The sequence below is a fragment of the Sus scrofa genome, chromosome 9 (genome assembly GCF_000003025.6).
Source record: "Sus scrofa isolate TJ Tabasco breed Duroc chromosome 9, Sscrofa11.1, whole genome shotgun sequence".
Lineage (NCBI taxonomy): Eukaryota > Metazoa > Chordata > Mammalia > Artiodactyla > Suidae > Sus > Sus scrofa.
In genome coordinates this window covers 68,422,670-68,449,560 of record NC_010451.4, presented here as the reverse complement: position 1 = coordinate 68,449,560, position 26,891 = coordinate 68,422,670, and the positions used below count along the sequence as shown (strand labels likewise).

Below are 26,891 nucleotides of genomic sequence, written 5' to 3'. Positions count from 1 at the left end.
TGATTACAAGTTACATTTGACCCTTAAACAGTTTAGAGGTTAGGGGCATCAACCTGCTATGTAGTCGAATACCCAAGTTCCACTTCCACAGATTCAACCAATGGTGACTTGTGTAGCGTTGTAGTACGTATTTATTGAAAAAAAAAAAAAAAAACCAACAATATAAAAGTGGACCCTTGAAGTTCAAATTGGAGTTATTCAAGGATCAACTGTATATTTGAGAACAGCTAAACTATGACAACAGCTATTCAATATAGCAAGCCCACATATTATGTAGGAGTAAAAAATAAACAGGATAGAAACTCAAAAATGCATATTCATAATCAATTCATTCATATGGTACAATGTTAATGCTACTGCAAAACTCTCCATTCTTTTTATTTATATATTTATTTTTATAAAAAATTATACATGCACATGGTTTTAAGAGTTAAACAGATGAACTGATTTTTTAAATGGAACAAAGCAATCCACTGCCTTTCTCCTCCAAATATCCACCACCCAGGGGGCAGAAACAACTTTCTACTCTTCATTGATTCTTTTGTCATTCATCTTTAAATAATGGGTTTGTGTCACCATATTTTTTTTCCTGCTTTTTAGGGCCGCACCCATGGCATATGGAAGTTCCCAGGCTAGGGGTCAACCAGAGCTACATCTGGTAGTCTATACTACAGCCACAGCAACGCCAGATCTGAGCCATGTCTGGGACCTACACCACAGCTCATAGCAGTGCTGAATCCTTTAACCCACTGAGTCGGACGAGGGATCAAACTTGCATCTTCCTGGATATTAGTCAAGTTTGTTTCCACTGAGCCACAACAGGAACTCCTGTCACTATTTTAAATTTTTCCATTTTAGGTATTATCAGTTGACTTCCCTCTGTGGAACTTGAGAATTCATCTCTATCATACATTCTGTTTGATCAATAGTTAAATCAGTAACAACCTACACATTATGACTATGTAAACGTTATTTAGTTATTTAGTACACCGTAATGAAACCCTTCCTTTTCCTTCTAAAACTTTTTGTTTTCCCTCTTATTTGTTTGTTGTTTCTTTGCCTACTTTTCTACGAACTGATCACTAATGGAAAATTAGTCCAACTCTTCTGAATGCCAAACTCTCCACTCAAGACATGTCTGAATATCAGTTCATCTTCCAGAATCTCTCCTGGAGTTTCCTCTGCCCCTCTCTGACCTAGCTGGCCCCTGTACCTGCTACAGAGCTGGACATCTTGAGGGTTGACATGTCTCTCCATGGTGGGTACTTTGTTTCCTAAATCCCCTATGTTTCTTAGTTTACGTCTTCATTTTAGTGAAACACAATTTCTTTCTTTTTTTGTTTGCTTTTTAGGGCCGCAGTTGCGGCATATGGAAGTTCCTAGGCTAGGGGTGGAATTGGAGCTGTAGCTGCTAACCTACACCACAGCCACAAAGGATCTGAGCCACGTCTGCGACCTCCACCACAGCTTACAGCAATGCTAGATCCTTAACCCACTGAGCAAGGCCAGGGATCAAAACTGCATCTTCATGGATGTTAGTCAGATTCGTTCACCACTGAACCATGATGGGAACTCCAGGAGCACAATTTCTAATAGCTTCCTAAGAAGGGACACAGCGGAGTAAACTGGGGAGAAAATTGCATATCTAAATGTATCTCTACCTTCTACCCTCATTCGATTCACATTTTGCCTGGGTACAGAATTCTAGTTTGGAAATAATTTTCTCCATTGTCTTCTGGATCCCAGGGCTCCTGTGGCTAGTTCCTAAACCATTCTAATGCCTGAATCTTTTTTTTTTTCCCCCTTTCCCCTCTCTGTAAACCGTTGGGATCCTTTTCTTTGTGCTAAGGTTCTGAAATTTCATTAAGATGTTTTGATGTGGCTCTAATTTCACTTACTGTACCTTGCACTTGGTGAGCCTGGCAATATGGAAATTCGAGTCCAACAGCTCAAGAGTTACTCTTGGAGTTACTCTTTGCTGATTTCCTCCCTGCTATTTTCTCTGTTCTTTATTAGTTCTATTCTAATTTGGTGAACGGTTTCTCTATGTTCCCTTTCTTTGCCTCTTTTGCCCTATTTTCTGGGAGATGATTAAATTGAGTTTAATTTTTGCCATCATGTTTTTAATTTCCAACAGTCTTTCCTTTCTTCTCTGAATGTTCTTCATTGTAAAAATGAAGTATCTTATCTCTCATAAATGTTGATTGGTGGTTGTTTTTTCTGGTTATTTGTTTTTATCTCTCTCTCTCTTGCTCTTGCTCTCTCTCTCACTCTCTCTTTTTTTTTTTTTTCATGTTATTGTCTTTCTTCACAAATCCAATAATCTGCTCATATTTGAGTTGGGAAATTCACCAGACAGATGATTGGAAATTCTAGGACTTTCTGACTGAATATCAATGAGGCCACTTCTTTCTAACCCTGATATCAATATTGACTTCTGTCCTTCTGTTTAGAAATCTACAGTTTTATTCATTGGGGACAGTAAAGAGCAAATCTTTCATGGGAGGGTGATCGATCCCCAGTTTAGCTGATTCAGGGAAATAATCTGTGGCTCGAGCAGCTTCCCTAACAACTTTACAAATCTTTATTTTAGCTCCTTCCCTGATCCCCAACTCCTTTCTCCCTCTTCCAGAAGTAGATGATGCTCCCATTTTTGAGCCTTTAGGGACTGAGAGTATATATTGGGTTAGGTCTTGGTTTTCCCCATTACTGACTCAGGAATTCAGCTTTCTCAGTTTTGATAATCATTTGCCACACATCTATTTATTTTCCACGTTCTAAAACTTTGCTGTTATGGTTTCCTTTCCCTTTTCTGCTTCCCTGTGATACATGAATTCTAAAAAAAAAAAAGTCCATTTCGATGGAGCTCCCTCATGGCACAGTGGGTTAAGAATCCAGTACTGTCACTGCAGCAGCTTGGGTCACTGCTGTGGTGTGGGTTTGATCACAGACCCCAAAACTTCCATATCCTGCAGGCATGGCTTAAAAAAAAAATCCATTTAGTGTCATTTTAGTGGGATTTCAGAAGGGAGCAAAAGAAGATGCATATATTTCATCTACAGATTTACCTAGAAATTATCTTTCATTTTCCTTAATGAGAATGAAATGCAAACTGCACTCTGTAAAACTTTACTGACCAGTTAAACATAACTCTGGCCATCATATACCACATTTAACTAATTCTTATGTCCTTTTCATCTCTTTTTCTATTACCTCTATAGACTAGTGTCTATTTCATCTTAATAACATATACCAGAACTGAAAACAGAATCCCTGGGGGGAAAAAACATGACTAATGTTCTCATAGAATGGTTAGACAATTACCTGCAGTTTAACGTTCTTCCCTGCTGCACAACTAAGGTAGATGTGATTTCACCATCGAGCTCACCAAGCCTCGGGATGTTCCCAATGTTGGTACACAAAAGGTAACCACAAAGCACATCCCTGTGTTTAAAAAGTACCAAGTATTTACTTTACTTCTTTCCACAAAGACACAGCAAACTCTGTACAGTTAGCGCAGCAAACTTATCTCTGTTTAGGATTTGTTTTTTTATCAATAACTATATTATTTCCTCAAATTATAAGCAAAATAAAATAAGCCCAAATTAGTTTACCCCTTGCTTTAAAAGGTGTCTTCTCCCAAACGCTTAGCTTTTCCACTACTGTTCATTTAGTATTTCTCTAAAGGAAATCACCCATCAAATAAACTTTTACATCAAGAATCTCTTCCCCACCACACATCACTGGATATACTAAAGCAGTTTTTGAACACTTGATAAGTGATTGAATGAACTTCAGATGAATATTCTTTGAGAATACAGGTCTTTCTTCAACCTGTTGCACCAGAATTAAAGAGATTATATATTACATATGTTTTGTAGATTCTCAACCACATAGGCTCATGATCCCTTTTTCAATGTATTTCACTATTCCCCCAGCTATCACACAAAAATCTAATTTATTTTTTAATTTTGTTGTCCTTTTTTTTTGCTATTTTTTTGGGCCACTCCCGCGGCATATGGAGGTTCCCAGGCTAGGGGTCGAATCAGAGCTGTAGCTGCCAATCTATGCCAGAGCCACAGCAACTAGGGATCCAAGCCGCGTCTGCAACCTACACCACAGCTCACGGCAACGCCGGATCATTAACCCACTGAGCAAGGGCAGGGACCGAACCCGCAACCTCGTGGTTCCTAGTTGGATTCGTTAACCACTGCGCCACGACGGGAACTCCCAAAAATCTAATTTAACACGTAAAACATTTTTGTGTTAATACTATCTTACATATTTTCTATTAACATATTTAATTGTTTTTACAGATGACAATAAACACATACTCTAATAAATATCTTGTGAAGACTGATTAGCAGGCCAGCAAGATTATATTTAGAAATATTAGGCTTTATCAGATAGAAAAAGAAAAATTAAGAATTCTATCTATCAAAAAACAGAAAATATATTAATTCTATCTCAAAAAATTTTTTTAAAGTTATGTCATCATTTCATTGCACCTACCATAAACAAAAATGCTTTTCCAATACAGAAAAGATACTCATTCAACATTTTTGTTGGCATTTACCAAACACTTTAAGATATATTAAAAATTAGAAAAAAATAATTTTTATCCTCAAAGAAATCATACTCTGGGTGAGAAGAGAAATCATACACATTAAATAACTATAAAACACAGAATTGGAGAAAAGAGCCATAAAAAATAATACAAAGGGCTGTGGGAGTTCAGTAGAGAAGAGGGAGATAACTCTTTCTAGAGTAAATCCAGAAATAATTTACAGAGAAAGTGTCTAGTTGGGGGCTCTGAGGCTGGACAGTTTTGACTGGTGATGGAGCGAGTGTAAAAGGCACTTCATGAGGAATGAACAGCACAAGCACATGTGTGGAGGTAGGACAATAAACTGTATTAGAAATGGCAAATTTTCTAGAATTTGGAAAGGCAGAGAAGAAAAAGCAAAAAATATAGGTTGGGGGCAAATTGTGGAGGAGATACAGTGCTAAGCTGAGGTTCCATTTTGCTTGTTAAATAAGACAGTAGGACGTCAGCAAAGTGGTTAAGAAAGAGATCCTACATCAGACTGCCAGAATTCTAGTTCTGCTTCTATTATACCCTAAATACATGACCTTGGCCAAATCAATCACTGTGCCTCAGGAGTTCCCTGGTGGTCTAGTGGTTAGGACTTGGTGCTTTCACCCTGAGATCCCACATCAAGCCACTGCATGCCATGGCAAAAAAAAAAAAAAAAAAAAAAAAAAAACCAACTTGTGTCTCAGTTTCCTCCTCCATAAATCGTAAATCATAAATCGGTGCCAAATGCCTTAAAGATTAAATGACATAGTTTATGTAAAGTGCTTAGCACACAGTGTGCACTCAATAGATATACTGTTATTATTCTTACTATTAATTTAGTATGTGGAACCGATGAAATTTGAAAAAAAAATGATATAGTCAAAAAGATTTAGGAAAAGGTTATTCTGATGGGTGTATACTAGAGACCACGGGCATAGAAAATGATTCGGAGGCTTTTATAATAGTTGAAGAGTTAATATAGGTCTTAATTGGGATAATGTGACAGGGAAGGAAATGAAGAACTGAATTAAAGCCAAATTATGGAGGAATAAAATGGAAGAAAGAACATGATTTGGCATTTGGACAATGAGGCAGAGGGAAGGTGGCATCAGGTATCATCCTGAAGCTTCTAAACAGTATAGTGAGAGAGTAAGACCTTTGGCAAAAGGAGTCATTTATAAAAGTCAGAGCCAGTTAATTCAATCTACAGCATCGAGCACATATTCTGTTGACTTTAACTTCTGTTGCCATTGAGATGCTGGCAGGTGCTTCTAGGTGAGAAAGTCCTGAGGCAGCTAAAGGCACAGCCTGAGCCTTAGGGCAGAGCTCAGGATGCATGTTAAGACTTGGGAGCTTTCTTGCAAAGATGAGGCTGGCACTTGGGAAGAGAGGAAGTGAAAAGGTAATAGAGTGCTTTGTGGGGTGCAGAAAACAAGAAAGTCCCTGGTCACTCAGAGGACCAAAGCTCTGGAAATCAACTATACTCTAATAAAAATAAAAATAAAAATAAATCAGGGCTTGTAACTAAGGGATACACTCACTAAATTCTCACCGTTTGTTGCACTGTATCCATGTGTCTTTGTCTTTCCCACAGTTACCCTTCTCAGTGCCTTCGATATTCAGTTTCTCATAGCAGTACTTATCTGATGCTGTCACCTCTGAAGCAGAACAGAGTTTTCTATCAGTGAGGGATATTCCATGTGAGCTACTCAACATGTCTCTAGTAGGTGAGAAACCCCGGTGAGGGACTGCCCTTCACTGCAATGTTATCAGGTCCAACACCTGCACCCGCGGTTCACAGGAGTTCCCTTATAGCGCAACACTCTGTAGAATTTGGTCAATAATTAGGGGAAGACGCTACCAAATGGTTCACTGAATAAAGATGCTTTAATCTCGGTGCCAAATATAAAGCATGGACTTCCCACTCAGCAACTTTTATGAACCATAAAGACAAAGAGGGGTGCACTAGGATTTAGAATTAAAAAGTGAAGAAACAGCAGTATTTCCACCTTGTTCATCTATTCTAAACAGCTATAATTTTTTTTATTCTTTTAACCACATTTAAATAACATTGTAAATAACATTTTTAAGTCATGTAAGCATCTTTGTTAGGACTTTAATTTTCTTAAAGCCAAGGCTAATTGATGGATAACCCAAGAGTTAGATCAAAACAACATTCACAAACTAATCAAGAGATGGCTGTTGGTGTGTGTGTGTGTGTGTGTGTGTGTGTGGTTTCTTTTCCTACTTCTTGCTGTTAGCCACTATCCTTTTCTCAAGGGGAGGAAGCAAAAACCATATTTCTTTGTCCAGAGCATAAACCTACATAACTAAATTCTTCTCCTATCTCAGTGTTTCTGAGAGCATAGACCTCCCTTCTTAAAAGATTGCAGCCATTATTTGTGACAATTAATGATTTGATATCATTATCTTTATAGCTTGCTTTCTACTACAAATTATCTTTCGAAAGAGTTTAAAACACAAAGTGTTTTCAAAAGGGCCACTAATACTTCAGGGAAAAAGTAACATTTAAATATATATTCAAATGAAATATGGTTTAGATATAAACATTACATATTTCTCTCTGAAAAATGCAATAAATTTTGAAAGGAATAACGTTGACATTTCTTTCTGATATGGCAGAACCACATCAGCAGAAATTCACCTGTAACTAGGATAGGCAGGTGGAGTTTAAAAAAGAGAGTTAAGGGAGAAGAAGCAATTCTGGCTAAAATGCTACAGTTCTTATCCAAGAGTCCAGGGTCCATGTCCATCCCATGTGTTGTATGGGTTTTGCCAAAGACACCCAGCTGAGGACAGCATATGAGAAGCTGACATACAGGTCTGCTCTATTCTCCAAGCTGCATGCCGGGAGTGGATTTTACCTGCCTGGCAGCAAAGGCAATTTCTGTCCACAGGCACTGCCATCTAGCCAGGTACCTTTCTCTAATTTCTACAAAAGTGCCCCTGCGAAGATTGGCAGTGGCTTTGAAATCCCCTTGTCATAAAGTGGTTAAAATTTACTTCCAGCTCATATGTCCTCGGGCCTGATACCGATACTTTGCAAATGATCAAGCCATCCTATTTACTCACTTTGCCCCCAGATGTACTTGCATTGTCTATCCCTGGTTTTGCATCTTCCTCCAAAGCAAATTCCCTAAAATGGAAAAGCATACCCATTAGTGACATGATGTCTGCTTCCATCAGATAACTGAAAAAGTAAGTATGATGAGGAAAATCAATAGATGAGGATTGTAAAGCCCTTTTATTTTCAGAGTTGATCACAAAACATTTCATATGCTCCTCTTACTTTGATAAGACTTCAGTATTTCTTCTCTGCTGGTACATGTGAAACATTCTGGTAAAGATGAAGCTACCTACCTGGACACCATCACATGAATAGCCATCCATTTTATGAATATTGGGGGCACACTAGGAAAAGAAAACAGAGCTATGAACCAAATGCACTGCAAAACATCAAGAATTCCTTTAATGTTTTCATTTTTAAAATGAAGTTTGATGGTAAGGGGTGGTCTCTCAAACCATCTGAAGATAAAAACAAAAAAGATCAAGAGAAAACAAAAGAAAATGCAACAATTGGTGCATTTTTCCCTAAAAATATGGACCTACCAAAGGCAAAAGTAGTTCATTTGTAAATCCTTATCTACAATGAAGAAGAACTGACAGCAATGACTCAGCTAACTTATACAGACACTTTAGTCCTCAGAGCCAAGAAAACAAAAATACAAAACAAAAGCAAGAAGGATGCCGTGGTTTTCTCTTTTTCACCAGTAGAAATAGTGCAGCCCTTACATTTCCAATGACGCTCAAGCAAACCTTTTTCCTGGACAGGTTAGAAAAAGACATGCTTTATAGCCACCAACCCTGCCTTTTTTCGCCTTGTAGTAACTGCAGAAAAGATTGCAAAGCATTCTTATGTGGATATAAACACAGTGTAATTTTAAAATTTATTACACATTTTCCCTATCATTATAGTAATTACATTCTCATTTGAGAAAATCTATGAAAAGTAAAAAAGTAAGAAAAATAAAAGACAATATTCTATCATATTTCTACCACTCAAAGATAACTATATTTTTTATATTCTGGTACATTTTTCTCTACCTTTTCCTCAAAATGTGACTTTTTTAAACATAAGTATAATCAGGTTATAGATAATGTTTTATATTCTCTTTAATCCCTTTACTGTCATCATACATAGTTCCTCATGTCATAATCAACATTTTTGTAGGTATCATCTTTAGAGCTGTAACACATTCCCCTGAGCTAACAAACAATATAACCAATGTACTAAAATATTCACTTATAATTATCTCAAATTTACACTGTTACAACCAATCAGTGGAATAGGAGCATCTCTGTACTAATATTATTTTTAGATTTAGAATTCTTTTTTTTTTTTACATTTTTATTTTTATTTTTTAAAATGTTTTATTAAAGATGTTCCTTCAATTTCTGCACTACAATGAAATGACCCAGCTGTACACGCATATATAATATAAAATACAAATAATATATATATTCTTTTTTTCTCATGCCATCTTCCATCCTGTTCTAATCCAGGAGACTATACACAGTTCCCTGTGCTGTACAATAGGACCCCATTACTTATCTATTCTAAATGTAATAGTTTGCATCTACCAACCCCAAACTCCCCTTCTCTCACGCCTCCTCCCTAGCAAATGCAAGTCTGTTCTCCATGTCCATGATCTGTTTCCGTTTTGTTGATAGGATTGTGGATTTAGAATTCTTTTAAAATCCCTTCTTATTGTATAATCAAGTTCCAAGAAGTTGCTCCAATATACTTTCCTTCCCAGAGCCAATGAGGTAATTTTTCATCGTGTCCTCATCATTACTAGGTGTTAGCTTAGAAAACCAATGCTAATTAGATGGTAAGAAAAGAAAATGCTTTTAGATGAAAGAACTTTAACCTCTTAGGATGACTACCTTTAAAATAAAGCATTCTTAATGGTTAAAGTAGACAGACCTCTACTAAATCCCTCTTCTCTAGGGAAAAATGATACAGGCAGTCTTCACTTTGCATGGCTCCAATACGCATGAATTTCAGTCACCACGGTTTTGTTAAACAACACCCTTACCCCCAAGGACACAGTTCCAATTTCAGTTACCAGAGCAGATTAACTGTAATTGCACAGAGCACAAACTTTGCTACTAGCTCTTCTGTTCACTGGCTGCTAGGTAAATGAGAGATGCCCATCATGGTCAATGACTCTTGAGTCATTCCTTTTTAAACTCTGTCAGTTCACTAAGCATCTGCTCATTCAGTTCATGCACAAACAACAAAGTATGTAGCTTGTTGTCTCTCTGTCTCTGGGTGATACCATGTGCCATCTCACAATGTCAGATAATTGAAAGAGGAAACTGGCCCCAGAGGTGAGAGTGCAGCAAAGAAAGGAAAAGTGATGACACTGGGAGATAAATTGAAACCAAATGTGAATGACGTTATAGAAGAAAATTGCTGACTATGGGGATGGAACGTTGATTCCCTATTCAGCAAAAAGCTTCACATTCACAACTTCACATCTCTTGGAACTATTTCATGACATTGAAAGTACAAAGGATAAAATGTCAAAAGCTGATCCTAACTAGAAAGGACTGTGGTGACTGAATCAGGCATAGAGAAGATGCTCACTGAGTATCATAAGGTTTATGACCAGGAGAAGGCAAGCACAGCTCAAACTACTCCTGAGGGGTTTTTTTAACAAGAAAATAAAATAATTTTCAATGTTTGTTTTAATTGAATGTGCTAAATACTTATTACTTTATTTTTTCATTTCCCTATTTATTTAAAACCAACAGTAAGAGAGTTTTTAGTAATCTAACATTATCTAAAAATCACAGAACAATGGTAATTTTTTCTGTTGGTTACTAGGATGACTTTACATGGTTTCTGCTTGCATGTCCATTTTTATGTTTCTGCCCTACTATGCAAAGCAAGGACTGTCTGCATACACATACACTGAAATCTGTGAACCCCTGTCAAAGTCCATCAACTTCCCTATCTTCTCTATTGACACCTACATGATAGTAAATTCTAGAGCAGCTATTAAAGGCAAGTTGTCTCAGATAAACAAGAGCCAAGGCTGATAAACAGGTCCCTTCACAGAACCCAGTATTCTTGGGTCTCTCTGATTTGGTTGACTGCTATGGGAAGGCAGCTATGCTAACTACGACACCACCAATGGCTCTGGTTGACTGCTATGGGAACCAGCAGAAGAGAGTCTTTATTTCCTCCTTCACTAGATAGATTAAAAGGCAAAGGCCTTTGACTCTCTACTTAAGAAGAAAATAAAACAGCTAAGGCATTTCTACAGTATTAGGTTAGTTCAACATTAAGCATGTCATATATCTCCCTAAGCTTTGATTACTGAAACTTCAATTCCTGAAAAATTTAAAAAAGGAGAGCGAGAGGTGACATGAAAGACAAACATGAATATCTTGTCCATTTGCATGTCACCTGGGGATCAGTACACTAAACATACTCCTACTTCCCCCACACTAGGTTTAGAGAAATCATTTATAAATTACCTGGCTTGAATTTCCTGAGCATGTTTCACGAATATCACAATCATTTACTGCTTCTCGGCACACAGTTCCCATAGGCTGAAACTAAAATGAACAAAAATCAATAGGCAAAACTGTTGAAGGAAAAAACTCTCACAGCATCACCTTTGAAAAAGCAAAAGGAATAGTTTTTCTGGATGGGGATATCTTAAAGCAGTTTAAGGTGGCAATCTGTGCAAACCACAGTCGCTGCATGAAATGTTTAAAGGTTCTCAGAGAGAGTTTCTCACAGACAAAGCAATGTGCAGTTATCACACATAAGCTTTACAAGATTTTGCTAAAATAGGATGTGCTTGATGGTACATCTGGACCAGAAGGACAAGTCAGTCCAAGTTCTAGTAATTCTTCTTTCCAAACAGCTTTTGGATTTTCACTTTACCCTTCATTCTTACTGGCACCTTTACCATATTATTCTTTTTTACCTCATTGGCCAAGAATCTGAAGCTGCATGTTGGGCTGAATTGCAAAAGCTATTTCCTCTCATGCTTTCTTTTACCTTCCCTCCTGCCTCATTTTTATATAGATCTATAGCTTGGTCTTTCATTCCCTTTTTTTTTTCTTCTTAGGGCCGTACCTGCAATGTATGGAAGTTCCCAGGCTAGGGGCTGAATCAGAGCTGCAGCTGCCAGTCTACATCACAGCCATCCCAACACCAGATCCAATCCCCCCTGCAACACATACCATAGCGTCCAGCAAGACCAGATACTCAACCCACTGAGCAAGGCCAGGGTTTGCATTCACGTCCTCATGGACACTATGTCGGGTCCTTAACCTGCTGAGCCATACCGGGAACTCCCTTTTTAAAAGTTTTTTATTATTTGTACCTGTGTATGAGAATTTTTTGGTCTGTTTTCAACTCCAATATTTCTGAGTTGTACAAATAAATTGTTGGATTTGCTGGATTTATAAATTGCAAGAGTATTCATTATAACAAAATAAGCAAAAATATATTAAGTTATTATCTGTCTCTCCTCTTCAATCCCATTCTCTTTCCTGTTTCAAAATATTAATATTTGAGGCTGGATCCTTCCATGCTTTTATCTCTGCTCACACAAACATGCACAATATTCTGGACAATCCCACCAACCCCACCCACCCTAACACACACATTTTCATCTCTCCCTTGCACACGACCCTTCCAGGCATTTAAGTTTCCTCTTGCTCACAAAATATGAACAACACACTGCCAACTCCAATCACGAGTTCAACAGATATTTTTCGAAAGATCCAAACAAAATTTATGTTCAGTCATTCATTCATTCATCAGATATTTACCAGGCACTTAAAATGTGCCAGGCATTTCCTAGCCGCTAGAGATTCAGTGGAGAGCAAAGCACAAGAGTCCTGCTGGCAAGGAACTTACCTTTTTGGGGGGGGGGTGAAAAGGCCATGAAAATAAGGAAACAAGCAAGATAAGTTCATAGACTCTGGTTCTTTCTCCTTAGGATTGGTACGAGCTACAATTCTAGAACTTCTGAGGTAGAAAGAGGAGTGGATTTAAGGCAGGGTTTATATGGGAGTACAAATGCTTAGGAACTGTGAGGAAACTTCCGAAAGCAAGCACAGTGAAGGAGGACTGGTCCTAAGTGCAGGGATAAAGTACATTCCCTGCCCTCTTGGAATGTACATACTAACAAAAGGAGAAGACTATACAGGCAAAGAAGCAAGATTTTACACCAGGGGTCCCCACCTTAGAGTTTGAGGACAAACTCTGTTTGGCTGCCTGTTTTTATAAATAAAGTTTTATTTGAACACTACCCCATCCATGTCTTCCTGTATTATTGATGGCAGCTTTCAAAGGCAGCCTTGAGTCACTGAGAGACCTTATTATAATCCACAAAGCTTGAACTATTTACCACTTGGTCCTTTACAAAAGATGCTTGCCAAATGGCTTATAGAAACACTATTATAAACACAGAGAGAAGAAAATAGGGGTACAAGTAATTGCTCATTTTGTTCTTCTGTTCCCTCCCCCCATTCAATCTCCTGCCTCTCTCTGGTTCCTCGAGGAGCCCAGAGGGGGAGGCCAGTGTGGGTGTGGGGCAGAGAAAGTGTACCTGACCAGTAAAGCTGTAACTTCTATTCTGGGATAGTTAATCATGCCATTTTATCTGATTATTTTGTACTTGTTCCTTGCAATAATTATATCACAAATAGCCCAATTCTACAAATCCAAGGGAAAAAAATGTCATCATTAAATGCATTTCATGGATGGGTAGACTTAAATATTGAGGATTAGAGTAAATGATTGGGAATCTCTAGACGGTAGTTAGAGACACTGACAGAATAAACAGCTGAAGTAGCCAAAATGAAAGAATGTCTGTTTTGCATTTGGTTTAATCTTCCTCTTTTAGAGAGTGCTTTCAGAGAACTCTGCCAGTGCCTTGCTTGTCTTAAAATGCTGCCAGAGACACAGTGGGAAAGTGGAAACAACAGAAATGACTGCCAGCAGATCTGGGATGTAATTGCACATTTATTTCTTATTGACTAAGTGAGCCTAGGCAGGTTATTCTGATTCCATGAAATGGGGGTGGCTCAACTGGAAAAACCTGGATAATAATGCCCATCCCCAGCGTGTGGCTATGAGTATTATCTAAGACAGAAGCCTCAACTAGGCGACACTTGGCAATGTCTGGAGACATTCTGGTGTCATGCCTGGGAAGACACTGCTGGTTTCTAGTAGGCAAAAGTCAAGGATGCGGAAAATACACTAGCAGGCATGAGACACACCCTCACAATAAAGAATTATCTGGCCAAAAATGTCAACAGTGCCACTGTTAGGAATATACGATAATGTCATTTAAAAGTACTTAGCACAATCTCTGGCGTGGAACAGGGTACTTAATATGATGGATAGGTTCATATTTCATCTGCTCTTATTAAAGTTAGTCAATCAGCAAATGATCAGTCAGAGAGTGCTGTGGAGAGTTATCCATTCATTCGACAAATATTTACTAAGAACTTGCACCAATTATTGCCTCCATAAAATGTACAGACTGAAGGGAGAGAAAGATATGAAACCTCAGAAATAGTGTAGAATATTGTATCTGATTATATATGAGTAGAGAAGAAAGAAATAGATTGCTTTGAGCAAGGTAAGCCCCAAATAACTCAAGTCTCGATGTAGATTTACATATTTGAGGACAAGTATGTGGATACTGTTGGGAGGATGAAAATAGACAAGGTGTGTAAAGATGCATTAAACTTTCATGCACAACACAGGAATGGTGTTTTAATGTCTAAAGGAATTTCTTTTGTTCCCTCAGCATCTAATGCAAGGGATGTACCAGGCTGAGTGAGCACCAAGAAAAGAAGGATCTACTGAATAGGCCCTTGGCTTTACAAAATAAGAAACACATCATTCAAAGAATACTTTCATTCAAGTTATATTACCTTATATTATTATTATTATTAATTATCAATATTAAATACATTTTTTTTCTCTACTGATATAAGTGGTTTCATTTAAAGTGCACACTCTTGGAGTTCCCTTCATGGCTCAGTGGTTAACAAAGCCGACTAGTATCCATGAGGATGCAGGTTTGACCCCTGGCTTCACTAAGTGGGTTAAGGATCCAGCATTGCCATGAGCTGTGGTGTAGGTCTCAGACATGGCTCGGATCCCAAGTTGCTGTGGCCATGGTGTAGGCTGGCAGCTACAGCTCTGATTCAACCCCTAGCCTGGGAACCTCCATATGCTGTGGGTGTGGCCCAAAAAAGAAAAAAAGAAAGAAAGGAAGGAAGTGCACACTCTTCAGGGAGGCAGTAGAGAGAGGACCAACTCTGGGATTACAAAGGTTAAGTCCTAGCTCCTGACTTACTTGGTATAAGACTGTGGGAAAACTATTTAATCCCTACAAACCTCAGTGTTCTCATCTATTTAATGGGAATAAAAATAGTAACTACACCTCACAAGATTTGTGAGGCTCCTGTAAAGCACCTAGCCCTTCGTCACTCAATATATGTGAGCTCTTACTATTGTTCGTAGCCTACCCTGACCTAGCTTAACAATTTCATCAACGATGTCCTCTTTCTTTCAGCTGGATATTAATCCGCATTTATTTACCTTGCACTTTTTACAACAAAGACCATCGCTGCACTGTGAGTCTTGAGTCAAGGTGCATTTCTTACAGCACTCTGCTCCTTCAAGGACACATTCCTAAGGAATATAAACATTTGCAAAACATCAGAAAATGGTGTCATTCTCCTGAAAGTACCAGGGTATTTTCTAAAATAACCAGGCAACCTCACAATAACCATCTCTCTTCCACAGATGTTTTGGAATTTCTAGGGCTAACACTTGCTCTGTATGTCTCAGTGCACGGACCAGGAACAACCCCAAATAGCCTAAAGCAATCAGCCAAACACCCAAAGACTTACTGCTGGGGTCCCACAGTCACACTCCTCTCCAGTTTCAATGAAGCCATTGCCACACTCAGGAGGATCGAGAAGCTGTGGGATAAAAACCAAAGTATAGAAAAATCAAACACCAAAGGCCTTATGAGAGACCACGAGTGCTACACCTACACTTCCGGCCTGTCGGTCATTCCAAAATATATTTTTATTTTCCTAAACTACAAAGTAGGACTTAGGAATTTTAGACCCAGAAACTTTAGAACATAAGTGTCTTAACATTGTTTCCATTTCAGATTTAACTGTATTTATATATAAAACATACATACCATGTAGGGTCTGATAAGTGCCATCAAAATAAAAGATGATGGATGAAGCCACTGACTAAAACCAAACCAGATGAACCCCTGAAATTTCATTCCAAAGAGGAAGCAAGGGATATGGAGTCAGAATGTCTGGATGCAAATCATGGCCCTGTCACTTATCCTGGGCAAGTGGCTTGCCATCTCAAGAGCCCAAGTGTTTTAATATTTGAAACAGGAATAATAATATTATTAGCTTCCCATCTACATAATGAATTGTTGTAAGGATCAAGTTCAATAATCTGAAAAGCCTTTTATTAACTGTATTTTCTTGTGAAGCAAAAATTATTTCACGGACAAAAAGGAAACATCACCAAAATTAATAAATCCATTGATTTACTTAACACAAAATAGAGCTCTTCCAGTTAGCATAGCTCTGCAGAAAACAGAAATAATAATTTGCCTCAGACATGGAAGCACTTTTTGGCCTGTACAAGAGTATATTTTAAGACTGTTTTATTTTTTTAACTTTCCACTGATTTTATTATCTTTTGAGTATAATTTTTCTTATGGTGATAAGCAAAATTAGTAAACAGTAAATAGTTGCTACGTTCCAGGTGTATAATATTCATTCAAAAGTTAAAATAGATTTGCATATTTTAGAAAGGAAGTGAATACACACCTATTAGCAGCCACACACACACACACACACTTTCTTAATCAACTAGAGGGAAAAAACAAAACAAAATCAAGAAAGCAACAACAACAACAGAAATCCCCACCTAATTTCAAATACTCTCTCCTCTCCTACAAAACAATCAGTTCATTCCTAGATTTCATTTTCAGTTGAAAAGGATCATAACAAATGAGGCAACTTTGAAAGCCAAAACTAAAACTAATCCAGATGAAAAATACAGTTCTTCTTTTACACTGGGTTCAGAATAATCAGTTATTTTGATTTAACAACTTGACTTGTTTTTCATTTACAGTGGCAGGAATTTAGTCCCAATATTCCTTCTGAAACTTTTGCAAAGACCCTTAAAACTGTCGATTTACTTTTCAGGGCAGAAAGATACATTTCCTAAATTTCCCTGGAGTGAACGGAGAATGAAACCAGGTAAACGATTACACAGGCAATGCCACACACTGCTGTGACGGAGGAACGTGCTTCATGGTTCACATGCTTCACAAGAACAGAACATTCTTCTTTATTTATTTATTTATTTATTTATTTATTTTTTTGTCTTTTGTTGTTGTTGTTATTGTTGTTGTTGTTGTTGTTGTTGCTATTTCTTGGGCCGCTCCTGGGGCATATGGAGGTTCCCAGGCTAGGGGTTGAATCGGAGCTGTAGCCACCGGCCTCCGCCAGAGCCACAGCAACGCGGGATCCGAGCCGCGTCTGCAACCTACACCACAGCTCACGGCAACGCCGGATGCTTAACCCACTGAGCAAGGGCAGGGACCGAACCCGCAACCTCATGGTTCCTAGTCGGATTCGTTAACCACTGCGCCACGACGGGAACTCCATCTTCTTTATTTTTTGTTTTATTTTTATTTTTTAAATCAATAGACTTTATTTTTTAGAGCAGTTCGCATTTTACAGAAAAGTTAAGGGAAATACTGATATTTCCCATATACCTCTTTCCCTCCCCCAACATACACCGTTTCCCCCATTATTAACTTCTAACCAACACAGTGTGGCACATTTGTTATAATTAGTGAGCCAATATTGATACATTACTATTAACTAAAATTCATAGTTTTCATTGAAGTTCAATCCTTGAGTTGCATATTCTGTGTGTTCTGACAAGGGTATAATGAAGTGTATTGACTATTATATTGTCATACAGAATAATTTTATTTTTTATTTTTTTATTATAATTTTTTCCCCACTATACAGCAAGGGGATCAAGTTATTCTTACATGTATACATTTTTCCCCCACCCTTTGTTCTGTTGCAATATGAGTATCTAGACATAGTTCTCAATGCTACTCAGCAGGATCTCCTTGTAAATCTATTCCAAGTTGTGTCTGATAAGCCCAAGCTCCCGATCCCTCCCAGAACATTCTTCAACATGTGAAGTCTTCCAAGTGCATGAAGAAGACGTGCTTTCAGTCAGTAACCAGAGAATGCTCTGCAAGCTGTAAAAGCCGGTGAGAAAGTCTAAATATAGAAAGACTTTCTTCTTTTCTGCTTTAAGCAAACTTGGTTTCTATACTGAGAAATACTATCATTTTCATCCTACTGCTCATTCTGAAAGGCAGTGGTGGGGAGTGATGAGAAGAGACAGGGTCCCTTTTCTACTAGTATGAGCTGTGATTAGGTATCCAAAGATAGGGGGAAGCATGAAGAAAATGAAAATGAAAGGCAAGGTGAAACCATATTTATAAGCTAATCCTGAATTCTTATTTGGCCATATAAAAAGAAAATGGATACTTTTTGGAGAGGAAAACTCTAATTTCTACCTGCCTTTTATTTCTATCAGAATAGTCCAAAACACTCAAGATTACTTCAACTTAGAAATGCAGATATTTAGCATATCTAGAATATGTACATATAAGCCAAGTCCAAAAGCTTTCTTTTAAAAGACACGATGAATGAAAATTTGGGTTTACAATACTTTAGAAAGATTAATAACTAATAACTCTGACCCCACTTATTACCTTAGAAGGTTTGTTGAAAAGGCAGGCACCGCCTCCACTATTCAGGAAGTCATGATACTCTTCAATATTACACTGGGTGAACTTTTTAGGAAGGTAATACCTATGACAGAAAAGAAAAGCGATAGCAGGGTATAATTTTGGTCTCCTTTGTTTATAGATTGGTCTTAAAACTGAACATTGTTAAAACTGTACATTAAAAAGAATAAATAAATAATAAATTCCACTTATATACAACCTTTGTATTCAAGCCATAACAATTTTTTCAATAAGCTCCTTTCTCAATTCTTCATTTGGTGACTAATGGTAAGTAGGGTTTGCTCCTTATTTACATTCAAAGGAAACATACACCCATAGTATCTGTAATTTCCAACCAAGAGAATCAGGCATGACGTATTCCAAAATGAGTCTTTCTTAAACATTAAACCTGGGCTGAAACCCAAACTGCAAAGCATTCTGCAAAATAACTGACCCATAATCTATGAATGTCCAAGTCATAACAGTCAAAGAAAGACTGAGGAAGTGCTCCAGACTGAAGAAGGCCAAGAGACAAACACCAACTATGATGCCTGATTCTGAACCTTTTGCTACAATGACATTATGGAAGCCCAGGGCTGACTTGCATGAGGGCTCAGAATTAGATGATTTTCTTGGTTGTATTGGGGTCTTACAGGACAATGACTTTGTTTGCGGAAATGCACATTAAGTCAGGTGTTTGGAGGTGAGAAGCACCATGTTAGAACTTATAATTTAGAGACAAAAAGGTTCTTTATAACTATTCTTCCAACTCCTCAAGTTTCAAATTGTTTCAAAATAAAAAAAAAACTATCCTCCCCACTAAATCAAGGGTCAATAGAAAAGGAAACCTGGTGATAGAGCATTTTGGCAATATGCACTAATAATCTTCAGAATGAGAAGTATCCTTAAATCTAGTAATTTTACTTTTAAAATTTTTTCTTGAGGACTTAATTTGCTATGTGTGCAAAGATGGCTGAATAAAGATATTTATGGTGGCACGATTTATAAATATAATAATTTCATTAAAGCAAATAACATAAATGTTTAATACTAGAAAGTTATTACCTAAACTGTGATATATTAATAAGATAGAATACCATATAGTTAGTAATAATCATGAGGTTAAAGAATGAAGACTCAGAAAAATTCTGACTACATAGTAGTAAGTAAAAAATGAATAAACAGTTACATCTGACATTATCCAAACTTTATAAAAGACAAAAAGAGAAAAAGAAAAACACAAAAATACTGGATTTAAAACAGTATTATCAGGGACTTCCCCTGTGGCACAGCAGGTTAAGGATCTGGTATTGTCACTGCAGTGGCCCAGGTCACTGTTGTGGCACAGGTTCAATCCCTGTCCTTGGAACTTCTGTATGCCATGAATGTGGCAAAACAAACAGACAAACAAAAACCAAAACACCTCAACAACAACAAAATAACCCCACAGTATTATCACCTGATGGTGAGCAAAATGATGAGAAAAGAGGTGATAAAAATTTTCTATATTTTTCAAGAATTATTTTACATGGAGCATTTAAAAGTGAGAACACAATTAAGATAATAATGGATGGTTTTTATAAAGCCTCTCCCCCTGGGCTGTCCAGGGGGACATTCCTACTTTTTCCAAGCAATTTTTAACAGCTAACTTTTACATGAGTTGATTAATGGAATTTACACGTATTTACCCTAAACTCATTTAACACATATTTCATGCCAAAATCTCCAAATAACGCTGTCTTGGGTTTAAATTGTCTAAACTATTTTATTTTATTCACTTCATTTTCTTATTAAGTCATAAACTCTATTCTTTATTTTACAATTCTCTTATATATAAACTTCCTTGTTTGTTTTCAATGTCTTCACTTCAGCCAATGTTTTTAGTGCCTTATCTGTAATTCATCCTACACATCCCTGGCCAGGGTTCTGGAATTTAAGGAGGACTTTCTTCAAGCTCCCTCTTTATCCTACTAATCAAAATCAGAGGTGACTCTCTGCTGCCAAAGAAGAAAGTCACTAATTTTCAATGTTAGACCCTTTGACATCAAAGTCTAGTTCAGCCCCTGCCCTGCATAGGCACCATCAGGGGCTATAGGCTACCCATGGTCCAGGTGCGACTCAGTCTGCTCTCCAATACTGACAGGGAACTCTTGCCATATAGGGAAGCTTTTTTAACATGAACAGTTGTAACCTATAGATTGCTCGTACCTTTACTATGCCACATCTGATATCCTATAGCTGTCACACACAGTTCTACATTATTAAGTGTACCACCAAATGAGACTAATCCCTCTACCATAGCATGGTCCTTCAAATCACCTGAAACAGATATCACTTCTCTCTCTAGGCTTGGTCCCCAAACTTGTTTTTTTTGCAGGGTAGAAAATCTATTCAATGCATTCTTAAATTTTTAATTCTTATACCTTTAAATAGGACAGTCTTCATTTCAACAATGCTTTCCAACATTTAGCAGCACAGAGTACTTCAGAGAGTAGAAGTGGGAGGAAATGGACCCAAGGGAAATATTTACCCATAATTAGTGCTGACAGGTGATGTTTAGGACAGATCAAATGCTATATAACATCACACCAGACAATGCTTTATGTAAAAAGCATTTCTCTTATCTGCATCTATTTGATGCAATAAAATTTCTAATGCAAAGAGGTATACATATCCAAATGCAGCCATTGATTTTGCTGCATGTTATGTTTACTGCCAAGCATACTGTCTATATATGCTTTTTTAAGATAATCTGAATAATCAGACAAGGTTAAAAAACAAGAACCCCCAGCATGGAATTTAGTACTTGTTGGAAAATTACAATTATAGACAAGAACATTTATCATTTCCTCTTAATACTAAACAGAAAGTCCAAAGATACTTTGAAACTTATTTTAAATACAAGTTTGCATGTACATTTTATCATTTACTCTCCTTACTGTACATATATTGGGAGTTCAAATTTCAAATACAAACAATACACATTTACTGAAAAACATGTCTGTACAAAACATGTCTGTACACATTTACTGAAAAACATGTCTGTACAAATACAAACAATACACATTTACTGAAAAACATGTCTGTACAAAAGAGTATGGTGTAAAGTCTGAAAAAAATAAAAATTAGTGTAATATGTAATCTTAAAAAGTTCACAACTAATTGTTGAGAGGGAACACAAAAACATACAGAATTAAATTACAATGCAGGAGTTAAAAATCATAACAACTCTCCAGTGGGTAGAAAGGTGGTTAGGTGGGAAAAAATGAGAACTTCAGATGAAGAGAATATGTTAAAGAAATCAAAAGAGGTAGGAAATTCATGAACAATTATGATGAGCATGCTTTTAACAGGCTGAAAAATCCACGTGGAATTATAGTAAATAAATAAAAAAACCTGGAAACCCGAGTACAATTAGGGTAAGCAAACCACATGAAGAGTAATGGAAAAGGAGAGTGCAGATGAAGAGGAAGACAGATTATCCACATCTAAATACTGAAGGAAGGAATGTGAACCTTATTCTTTACACAGTAGAGACTCACAAAAGTTCTAAGGAGGAGAGTGACATGATTCACGTGTTGGACATAAAAATTCATATGCATTAAAAGAGCATATGAGAACTCTAGGTCATTGAGTGTGTGTGTGTGTGTGTGTGTGTGTGTGTGTATACATCAACATGGATAAATCCTACATAGAGCTGATCAAAAAAATAAGTCATAGAAGAATACATATATTATGATACCTTTCATATAAACTGAAAACATGCAAAGCAACGGTATGTATTACATCAACACATGAACACTAAAAGTATAAAAAAGACCCATGAATGACACAAACCAAGTTCAAGATGGTGGTTACCTTAGTGGGGCTGGGACCGAGAAGAGAGAACACTGGGGGATTTAACTATGCAGGCAATGTTTTGTTTTGTTTTGAACTAGGTGACTGTATACAAGTGTTCGCTCTTTTATTCTTTATGCCTTTCAGTTATGATAGACATGGAGTTCAGGAGGGGAGAGAGGGAGTCTGAAACCTTCTGAAGTACCTGGAACATTATCGAAATAATAAGAGCACAAGATGATAAAAGTTTAAAGTTGGGAGGTAGTGATAAGCTTGGCATGTAAGGGATAGCTGTAAAATTTACTTGGCAAGAACAAAACATTGGTGCCTGATTGTGTGTCGAGGGTAAGGCAGTATGAAAATGAAAACTTTTCTCAGGAGAGCAGACCAGGCACAACTCCTTCCACTCCTCAGTCCCAGGAGTCACCTGAACTCAGCCCTGTGGGAGCACTTCCACCACAGGCTTCCACGTGCTGATATCTGAGAAAGCTGCTAATCCAGGCTCTTTTGTGGCTTTTGTTTGTGAGACACACCACTGCCTATAACTCGTGTAATTAGAATGGAAGAAGATAAACGGAAAAGGAATTAGAAGGTAAGCCATCCAAAACAAAGCTGTTCCTTATTTCTTGAATTTCCAGCCTCGATTCGAGATTAAAAATGTCTTTGATCTACTGGCTTAATGACAGCAACTGTTTTCACTCTTAAGAGACTATTTTGTGAAAACACATCACCTACAAAGCCACTGAGAGAATTTACTTCCAGTTTTCTCTTAAATGCCCGTGGCAAGGCTCCCCCCCTAAGTTACTGAGTGTTATCCTCCTACGACACAGCAGCACAGCAGGGAAAAGAAAAGAGAGTTATTTTCCAAGAGAAGTGGCTTACCCGGTATCTCCCATTATGCATCCAGACCACGTGTCCTCACATTTACACTCACCTAAGAGTAAAGGGATACATATGCCTTGTCACAACGTGAAAACAGGTGCATTCGAGCAGTTCCTATTTTAATGAGTATATGTTCACTTTATTCCCATATACCTTTAAAAAAGTAATACCAGATTTCTAATTTTCCTTATAGTTGAAGTGTTTTATGCAACGCATAACAACAAAAATCTCCCTTGACGCCATCGAGATTATATCGTTGTTACTAAAATAAAACCTTTTGATATTTTAACAAGTGGCCATATTTTTAAAGCATTCACTGAAAATGGCTTAACAATCAAATGCTAATGAAAGAGTGATGCACAACTACGGATTCTGGTTTCATAGGCCTTTATGGGAACTGTCACAATTTCCTGTCCATTTTACAAACATCTGTACCCAAGGTTGCTGGTAGAAAGTAGTACAGTATACTGGTTAAGCAGAAGGGCCTCAGAATCAGAAATACCTGGGAGTTCAAAATCTGGGCTCGCCACTTAATATATTTACGATCTTAGAGACATTTACTCTTTTAAGATCCAGTCTCTTTATCTGTAAAATGGGGCTAATTGTGGATATCTTGCAGGATTATCTTGAGGATTAAATGAGCATCTAGATGTAGCTAATTCTGGCATTCAATTGTCTGTCATATTACGAGTATTTCATAAATGATAATAGTTATAATTAATGTAAACAATGATGTTTATAATATGTGTTATTAAAATAATAAAATATATACAGTTATAATCAACTTACTCTAAATATACAGCGTTCAACCTTTCCTGGTAAAGTAAGTTTACCTACTTGGGAAAATATATTCATTGGAAACGCTAAATCTAGCATATTTTACTAGGTCCATATTTTACTAAGTCCTTTATCACATCTGATCCTGGCAGGCAAGTTCTACCTCTGTAGCTATACTAAGAGATGCTTTAAATAAACCATAATAAAATAGTGTGCCTTAAACCTGTGTGTCCAGACTATTTAATATGACCAAACTATGTCCTTTTTTAGGTTAAATTCAACTGTGAATTTAAGATCACATATCTGTAAATGTTTATTATATACAGAAAAAATTTCATCTGTAACTTAAATATTAACATTTGTATTACTTTTGGAAAAAATATTTTGTGCCCAGGCTATCTTTATCACTCAAACTCTTTTGATTAAGAATGAATTACACAATCTCATTCATCAAAATGTTTTACAGATTATCTACTTTAAATACAACTAAACCACACATGTACTTAAACTTACCACTTGCTAATTTTCTTTTGTCTGAGATAATTCCAATATTATGGGCCAATGACTGGGCAAGTGTAACTGCCATTAAATCTGTCTTCCCAAACTGAAAGACAAAAGCAAAAATAAAATACAGGTAAATGCAAAAGTCTTTTTTATTAAAGATGGGCCAGGAAAAAAAAGTCACAATATAATTAAAAACAAATAATTTCTAAGCATTTTATTTAGCAGAGGTTGAAGGCACATGGCTAGTGCTGAACTATGGAGCATTTGGGAAGAAGTAGTAAGAAATAAATCCATATTTGACTAAGTCTTATAGAGAAAACTAGAAGCCAGGGAATCATTAACTTTGGATTTGGAAACTTAAATCTAACCTTGATTCCAAATTTCACTAAAGGCATTTCTGAAAAACTTAATACTCATGTACAATTAAGCCAGTCTTTCAGATAAAAGGAAAGTAAAGGTGTAACTTATTTGGATCTTATTTATCTTTGTGTGTCCATCAGCACTCCTGAAATCTCCAAAATGAATAGAATGTGGCTTCAGAAAACAAATGATATCAGTCATAGGAAGTGGTGATGATCTTTGGCTAAAAGAGGGGTATTTTTTTTTTCAATATCTAGCCTCCCAAAGATTTGGGTATTTTTCTTTTAGATCATTTCCATCAAGTTTAATGCCTTAGGGACAGAAGTAACCCTTTGGAAAACCTAGTCTATTTTTCTTCCAAAAATCTGAAAAATAATGAGAAAGAAAATTTTCAGTTGGATTGTTAAGTAGTTACCCAATGCTTCAGGGGATTCCTCGGTTCTCTGGAAGATCAGTCAAAGTGATAAACGGGGCCTTCTCTTTAATAAAGGTAAAGGTAAAAACCTTCTCCCTGTCATCTGTGAAAGCTAAACTTGGACATTATTCTAAGTAGCACATGAACACAATTATCTGATATTCCATTACTTCCTCATTCTGTCCTCCGTCATTTGCAGTAATCATATTGGTTGTCGTAAAATAATAGTATCTGGAGTATGTGGAATACTGAGGGATGGTCTCTTAAATATTAGGAAAACACTGTCAGCCATCAGACCACTTTGTATTGTACACATGTTCACACCTACTTCATTCACGCCTCCTCCTTTCAGCAACGAGCAAATGCCACCAATATAAGCTGCCCCGCTCCGGCTACTCTCAAATTGACTTCCCCTTTTAGAAAAGGAAATGAAAAATGCTTACTGCTCACAGTTCAAATATCATAGCACCTCTCATTGCTCATTTAACACACTTATTTTCACAATGTACATACATTACTGTATAGTCCTCAGGGAGGGATAGGAAAATTGTTTACACACATAACCAAATGAAAAGGCTTCTGAGGGATGTTTCCTTACATGATCAGTGTATGTCTTAAATAGAACTATACCTATTAAAAGAGAATCTCTAACATGAGGTACCCCTCTGTGGCATTTCTGTCAAAAAGCATATAACTTGAGGAGTTCCCGTCGTGGTGCAGTGGTTAACGAATCCGACTAGGAACCATGAGGTTGCGGGTTCGATCCCTGCCCTTGCTCAGTGGGTCAAGGTTCCGGCGTTGCCGTGAGCTGTGGTGTAGGTCGCAGACGCGGCTCAGATCCTGCGTTGCTGTGGCTCTGGTGTAGGCTGGCAGCTACAGCTCCAATTAGACCCCTAGCCTGGGAACCTCCATATGCCGCGGGAGCGGCCCAAGAAATAGCAAAAAGACAAAAAAAAAAAAAAAAAAAAAAGCATATAACTTTCATAAGGAGAAAGCATCAGACATTCTCACAAAGAGGAACATTCTATGAAATAACTCTTCAGACATGTTAAGCTCCAAGAGACCAAGAAAGACTGAAGAAATAATTCAGATTAAAGGAAACTAAAGAGACATGATTAAATGTAGTATGTGTTCCTGGATTGGATCCTGGATTTGGGCACAGGGTGCAGTGGGGGAGGGTAGCTATAAAACATTTTGGAATAATTGGTGGAACTTGAGTATAGATAGTGCATTAGATAAAAATATTGTGTCAAGGCTAAATTTTCTGGTTTTGATAATTTACTGTGGTCATAAAAGAGAATGTCTTTTCTTAGGGATACATACAAGGATTTAGAAGTTAAAGACCCAAAAAGCAAATGACTCCAACTTACTCTTAAATGGTTCAGGAAAAAAAAAATTGATAGAAAGACAGAAGGAAGGAAGAAGGGTAAAAAGAAGAAAATCATAAAACAAATGGGGCAAAATATTAACAATCGATGGATCTGGGTAAAGGGCATATGGTATTTCTTTGTAGTATTCTTGTAATTTTCTGTAAATTTGGAATTGTGCAAAAATAAAATGTTACTCTCAAAATACACTCTTTTACTTCTATTTATAA

General features: G+C 37.1%; 1 protein-coding gene across 23 annotated transcripts in view; it reads right to left on the bottom strand.

Moving 5' to 3' along the window:
• Positions 1-26,891, bottom strand: part of ADAM22 (ADAM metallopeptidase domain 22) — a 237,305-nt gene that overhangs the window by 40,767 nt on the left and 169,647 nt on the right. For all 23 annotated transcript variants that reach the window (XM_021063337.1, XM_021063339.1, XM_021063338.1 and 20 more), the window contains 11 exons: positions 25,623-25,707; positions 24,529-24,619; positions 23,239-23,290; positions 18,505-18,604; positions 15,566-15,637; positions 15,252-15,344; positions 11,150-11,230; positions 7,961-8,011; positions 7,673-7,736; positions 6,132-6,237; positions 3,325-3,444 (listed from right to left, as the gene is read on the bottom strand). In XM_021063337.1, coding sequence (XP_020918996.1) covers positions 3,325-3,444; positions 6,132-6,237; positions 7,673-7,736; positions 7,961-8,011; positions 11,150-11,230; positions 15,252-15,344; positions 15,566-15,637; positions 18,505-18,604; positions 23,239-23,290; positions 24,529-24,619; positions 25,623-25,707 — 915 coding nt within the window. The remainder of the gene's footprint in view (positions 1-3,324; positions 3,445-6,131; positions 6,238-7,672; positions 7,737-7,960; positions 8,012-11,149; positions 11,231-15,251; positions 15,345-15,565; positions 15,638-18,504; positions 18,605-23,238; positions 23,291-24,528; positions 24,620-25,622; positions 25,708-26,891) is intronic.